Genomic DNA, 6966 nt, shown 5'->3' with positions numbered 1-6966 from the left:
CATCTTGTCTGTTGATTGAGAGTTACTCAATGCTGTGATGAGCCCAAACCGTGGGAGGTTTTATATGCTTGAAACAGATAATGGGCACACCCCCCTGGACCTCCTCCAAGATAGGCTGCGGGAGGTGGTCCAAGTGATGGGTCACAGTTTGTGCGAGATAACAAAAATCTTCCTATGGAATTAATTATCTGATATCTGGACTTAAGTCTTTCCTTCTTTCAAAATGTTCAAACAGATCTGAAATAGGTTCTGCAATCAATTATATTAAAAGATGTGTTTATAATATGGAAACCTTCCAAAGGGATGACTAAATTTCGACTCATATTTTTGTGTTTCCTGCCAATACATAGCACACTTCTAAGGCTTATCTAACTTGTTACGCAGTGGCTGACAGCTGTGAGGGTGGATCCACTCAAAATAACAAATAGATAAGGTATCTTTCTAGTGTGTTGCTCAGCTGATATCTAGTTTAAAGTCATAAGCTGCTGCCTTACACAACTGGAAATTGACAGTCAATTTATAACCAAATGAGTAGAGTAATTGTTTTAGGCCTAAAGGCTTTTGGATGAGTTAAGAGGTAAATAAGGCCACATTTTCACAATGAAATGTTCTTATGGGACTACCATTAGAACATCATCATGTAGAATCATACTACTGAGCAGAAACTAAAGCTAATATAAGAGAAGTGATCATTTAATTCTTGGAGACACACTGTAACACAACAAAACTTAAATGGACAGGTAACTGAGTGTACCCAAAGTGAGACATGTCCTAACCATCATCTGTGCACCACTACCTTTAGCAAAAAAAAAAAAAAACAGCAAAAGACAGTCAACCCCATTGTTAAACAGTTTAGGTTAAACTTGAAACATGAACAGGCACTTGCTTTTCTTACCTATTATGTCCAATGGGCTATTTCCAGATGACTCTGATTTCCAGTCATGGCTTAGAATAGGCCTTCAGTGTATAATATATTAAGTAATTTCCCCCTGGCATTATTAAAGTATTTCTGATTCTGATTCTGATTCTGATAATGTAAGACTCCAACTTGCTAAAATGTCCCCAGGGCTGGAGTCAAGATGAAGCCACAACAAAGACTAATATTGTTACAGTTAAATCTAACAAGCCACCATTGCATTCTTGATGGATAGTTAATGTTAATGTTGACATTTAAAACTAGAAATACATGAATACTCTGCAACTAAGAGGTTTTTCAAAGTTTGGAGGCCTTTTCTCTTTTACTTTGAATATAAATTTGCACTTAAACAGTAGATGGTCCCCTGACCTCCACCTCTACTCACTTATATACCCACTACATTTGCTCACACTGATATAGTTGTATAATAATGTATTTTATTTCATTCAAGTTTCCAATACATTTTTATTTCATTCACTCATATATGTTTGATGCAATGAATACTTTGTGATGTTTGATATGTTGTCTTGAGTCAATATACTGGAAGTTGGAAATTCAATCAAAATATGCAAAAGTAAATTAAAAATGAAAGCTGAGTGGACCTTTTTTGCCTTGGTAGAATTAAAAACATCCAGCTGATTTTGGATTGGCTGGTAGGTGTCCTAAAATGCTATTATCTCAAACATAAGCACAGTACAGCATTGCTTACATTGGCGTGTTATCTTACAGACTCCTCCCAAAGGCAAGCAGCTGTCTGAGAAAATCAGCTGGTGTTATGACAAAGGAGGAATGCATACGGTTGTCCAAGGCCTGGTTGTTGCTGATAAGAGTACATTTTGCATACAGTGAGAAGACAATAAGGGACACAAACTTTAGAGTAGTTACCAGAGAACAAATGAGATATAACCTAACTGCTAGTGATTAGTGAATAAGTGAATCCTAACAATGTTTTAGTTAATGATTAGGAATGAATCAGGAACACTGGATAATTAATGAATCATTAATAAGTAGTTCCCTAATAATTCCTAATGGAGGACTGTAGCTAATTAATTATTAATATTCCAAGTTATCAACAATTCATCAATCATCAAGTTGTTCCTGATTCATTCCAGTCATTTCTTAATTAAGTAAGCATTGACTAATCATTGGCTACCCTATAAAATTGTATTAGGAGTTACTCATTGACTAGTAATACTGCAGGATGTACCGGCTGTACTTTCTTGCAAGAGCTGCAACTTGTGAGGAGACATGAAATTCTTGTGCCACTTTTGATACATGATCAGTGGCTGAGGCCTCTTGTGTCTTACCTTGTTCCATTTAGGCCTGCATGGTGCTCCAGTTGGAGCTCAAGGTTGTTTTTGAGCATGATAGAACTTCAGCAAACACAGGTTAACAGTCAGCACAGTGCAGCAATTGGCTGGCAAGTTGTTAAAAAAACCAATCAAAACAACTTACAACAGGTACGCAAGTAGGTAGGTAGGCAGACAGAAAGACGTATGACATTTGGGAATTCTCTGGCTTCACACGTTTTATACACCTGGAAAGGAAAATCATAAAGAGAAACCAGATCCCTTCTCGGGTATCTCTGGTTTTAGTGACAGGTTTGTGTTTAAACATCCATCAATGCCACCTGTTTTTTTTTTATGTATTTGGTGGCGGAGTTCATTGGGATGCTCTCTGGCACCACAGTGGGATTTGCCATGTTTTTCAGAGCCAGTGGACCAGCTTCTATTAAAGATGTTTCCCATTATAACAGCTCTGTTACTGGCACTGACTTGAGCCAAATGGCTTAGCAACTTCTGGATATCCTCTTTAGCTGCATCCTGTCTCATGACAGGAACACGAATGACAGCCAAACACAGTAAAGACTCACACTGAGTTGAAATTAAACAAGGGCACATCAATTTGAAGGGAGACATGTAGAAACAACAGTTCACTGTGAAGAGGTGGTTTCTTCACAGCATGCGCAGCAGCTGTGACAGTATTTGTATATACGCTACAGGAAGTAGCTACATAGGTCATTTGCGTTGACAATGTAAAGCTATTCCTTATGGTTTTTTCCATTTTAGTATTCAACAGTGGTGTTATTAATTGACTATGACTAATGACAATTGTATTAGATATTCAATTAGTAATTGTATATTGTATGATTATTGTCCATTTTGTTTCAGGAAAATTGTGTGGGAGTGTTGTTTGCTTAGCCTGTTTTGAGAAGGAATTGTATGTCGTAGAACTGTTTTAGAACTTTATTTAGTTGGAACTACTGCTAGTGGACTTTTCCTAACAAAGTATAGCAAGTATATGAAAGACAGATTTACTAACTTCAATACTGTCAAAAAACAAAAAAACAAATATAAAACATAATCTATGTTAATTTACTCATTGTTATTACAAGCAACATGACTTTATTAGGAACTGTTACCTTGTTTTACATTACTGATGCAACATGCAAACAAAGTAGTATTAAATAAACACAATAGAAACAGTGTGGTCCACATTTATTAATCAATTGAGAAACACAATCTATAATTTTACATAAACCTTCATAAAACATAAACTAAAGAGCTGTGCGATTACATAAAGTAGGTGTGAGCTTAAAAATTCTAAATGTATAAAAAGATAGATACTTAAATTAAAAACTTGAGAGTTTATAAAAATTCAGTTGTTTAAAAGTGAATATGAAAACTGTGAAAAAATCTTTAAAAAGTAATAGAAATTTTGACATCAATAGCCTATGCACTTTAGTTCAAGAAATTTGATTTTCGGCATATTAACTACCAGTTTATATTGATATATATTATTTTGATATTCACATCTTACATGGCACGTCCTTTAAAGACTCCAATCCGTCACTTTCTGGTTCCCTGACAAATCTTACTGACATGACCACAGTGGAGGTGGCTTCACCAGTGCTTTTAGTCATTTCTCAACAAAGTCTTGTTAATTCATATAAGCACAGAATATTACAAACACAAATACAGTCTAATCTTTCCTTAAAACCATCCAAAATACCATCATTTATAAAAAATACAAATACCAAAGTACCATAACCTTCATAAAGTAATATTGACCTTATGTCTTCCTTTACACTGATGCTAGGCCCGTGTTAATATTATCACCACAATATACAGTGTCACAGAGCTGATAGGAGAGATCTTTGGGTTTATTTTGGGGAAATGTGGGTCGACACATATAATTTTTTGTCCTGTAACAAGTTAACCATTACCTGGGAAATAAAAAATCTTGATCCTTGGAGGTCCTGAATTAGGTCAGAATTAAAAAAATCAATATCAAAAATACTCTAGAGTAAATAAATCTTGTGTATAAATATTGATATTCTGAAGTGGTGTTTTCTGTATTATATTTTTCTAGCACCAATGAACTAGTTGATGCAAGGACACTTATCCATGAGAGGGGTGGCTTTTGTTATTCCAAATGGCTGTGATGGTCACACACATAATGATGCTACGTTGTAAGAGCTATTGTACGTATTACAATGAAAACACATCACTCTATAAAGCAACTGATACGAGATTCATATGGAATAAAACAACAAGTGTATAATAATGAACTGTAAATGTCATTTAGTGAACAGTTTTGACTTCTAAGTGCCACATGGCTGACAAGTGGATCATTGCAAGACTGGACTGACGGTTAAACAGCCACTAGATGTTCAGTTTGTACCACACAATAAATCCATGTTTTCAACGACCACTGTGTAAAAAAAAAAAAAGCAATGGGTAACAAGGGTGCAAGCTGTCATGTAATCTGCACGTTATAATGTACTTATAGAGGGTGAAAAAAAACGCACACACAAACTCATTGTTTCTCTTAATTACACAAATAAAATAAAAAAATCACACTGTAATATGAGTAGTTGCTGTGAATTGGCTGTAGAGTTGTTGTCACCTGCAGAAGGAGCAGATTTTATTTTGTTTCTCCTGCAGGAGGAGACGAACCCAAGAGAGGAGACTTCGGTGAAACCTAGAGACAGTTCAAAACAAGGTATTTTGTTAGTTTGTTGAAAGCTTCATTCATGACTGTTGGTGTGATTTGGAGGTGTTGCCGCTTACATCTTTAGCTGAGTATACTGCAGATGACTGATTATACAGAGGGGATGTTTTTATCCCATTTCAACTGTAGACTTGGTTTAGAACACATAAAGTTGTAGGAAAAAATTCAGCTAATGTGTGTAAGTTAGTGATTTCCCAGGATACGCCCCTACACTTACTTTGACTTCTACTTACTCAGTTTGTGCCTTATTGTATTATACCTATGGAAATGTTCCCCTGTGTGTTAGCAATGAATCAAAGTACTCACAGGGGAAGGAGGCTTTGCAAAGTTGAGGTGAGCATACAGAAGCACAGCAATGTCATTCTGGCTGGCCTCCAGGGCAATGGACAGAGCAGTGCTGCCATCCTGTGAAAAATGAGAAGATGATGGCACAATGATGATTTTGGACAGAAAAACACAAGGGAGAGACGGAGAAAGAAAAGGGGGGAAATGTGCTTACATTATCGGTGAGAGTGGCATCACAGCCCGGCACAGACAGTAGCTGACGCACAATGTCCACATGACCATGTTCACAGGCACACATAAGTGCTGTGGAGCCGTCGTCATCACGGATGTTGACCTGTGCCCCACAGGACAACAGCGCCCGCACCATGTCCCCTCGACCGTGGCTGACCGCTAGCATCAGCGCTGTCTGACCGGCCTACAAACACACATTATTCAAAATCTTGTAGAACTGCATTTGTTTACATGCTTTATCATACATCTGCCGACAAATTCTACAGTGTGATTAGGCACATTAGTGGCAGAGTTCTGAAAAGCAAATGTAGTCTCTCTGTAAGTGAAGTTCTGGGATGGATCTAATTGTGTGTGGAGGTGCAGTAAAATCTAATAAACAGTAGAGGGCGCACCTGGCTGGCCTTGGCATTGACATCCCCTGTGCGCAGCAGCTGCAGGACAGTTTGAAGGTCGCAGTCAGAGTGGAAGGCAGCCAGAGCTGTCAGCATGATCGCTGTGTAGCCCGCCTTGTTCTGCTTGTCAGCATTACAGAGGCCTGTCAGGTATATAGGGCAATCAGTGTGACAGGTGATACCAGAGCAGCACAAACAATGACAGGTATGCATGACATGTTGGAAACGGGAATTTTTAAAGACCGTGTGACAATCAAACCTAATGACTGCATACAGGAAAACCCTTAAACATCTGACTCATAGGGATGAAAAGGAGTTCAAAGGACCAGTGTGTAAGATATAGCAATGAAGTTACAGATCATAACCAGCTGATCATCGCTCGCATTGGCATTTGACGACTTCAGACTGACAGGCTGTGAACTAGGAGAAATTATGGTGGCCACAAAACTTGCAAAAAACATGAAAGGCCCATAGATTGTATAATTAACAATGGATGTAGACTCTGTGACATCACCCATAGGTTAATAAAGGGCCATTGAGAAGCTCAGGGAGGTCAGCACTTGCCACCACCATCTTTACAGCCTTGACTCCTGGTTAATCTATAAATGTGCAAATACATGAAACATGGGTGGAGCTGAGCCGAGTTGAACGAAGCCTGGTTACTGAAAACAGGACACTTTGTCACTCAAGCACCCACCTGTCACTCAAAGCGGCCACGTCCTTAATTATTTAGGGCCATAATATCATTTAAATGGGTGAGTTATATAAAATAAAATTCCTGTACAGTTGTTATGAATGGGAACATTCGCTATTTTTGTACCAGGCTGTAAAGTTGAGCATTTAATATGGGGCCTTATGGAGATGCACACAGCCTCAAGGGGCCATTTGATGAACTGCAGTTTTTGTTACTTCTGTGTTGGCTTCATTTGCCAGCCACAGAGGTTGCTGCTTGGAAAGACCTTATCTACAGACAGTATTTGGTTTGTCCATTCTGGGCTACTGTAGAAAATAAAATAAAAAAATATAATAAAAATGGCTCATTCAAAAGTAACACAACACAACAATTGTTATTCTGAGGTGATTATACACTAAACAAAACATACCTTTGAATATTATATTCAATTTCTG

At 37.8% G+C, this 6966-nt stretch overlaps 1 protein-coding gene across 4 annotated transcripts in view; it reads right to left on the bottom strand.

Annotated features, from left to right (window-relative positions):
* Positions 1–3397: 3397 nt before the first annotated feature.
* The window catches only part of kank2 (KN motif and ankyrin repeat domains 2), a 17153-nt gene continuing 13584 nt past the window's right edge, over positions 3398–6966 (bottom strand). For all 4 annotated transcript variants that reach the window (XM_035655697.1, XM_035655700.1, XM_035655698.1 and 1 more), the window contains exons 10-13: positions 5839–5981; positions 5430–5630; positions 5237–5335; positions 3398–4900 (exon numbers count right to left, since the gene is read on the bottom strand). In XM_035655697.1, the coding sequence (XP_035511590.1) occupies positions 4844–4900; positions 5237–5335; positions 5430–5630; positions 5839–5981 (500 nt within the window). In that variant the 3' untranslated portion in view covers positions 3398–4843. The remainder of the gene's footprint in view (positions 4901–5236; positions 5336–5429; positions 5631–5838; positions 5982–6966) is intronic.

The sequence above is a fragment of the Morone saxatilis genome, unplaced genomic scaffold (assembly GCF_004916995.1).
Source record: "Morone saxatilis isolate NCDOM2014 unplaced genomic scaffold, NCSU_SB_2.0 Contig14, whole genome shotgun sequence".
NCBI classification, from domain to species: domain Eukaryota; kingdom Metazoa; phylum Chordata; class Actinopteri; family Moronidae; genus Morone; species Morone saxatilis.
The sequence above is the reverse complement of the archived record's forward strand: the minus strand, read 5'-3'. Positions and strand labels throughout refer to the sequence as shown.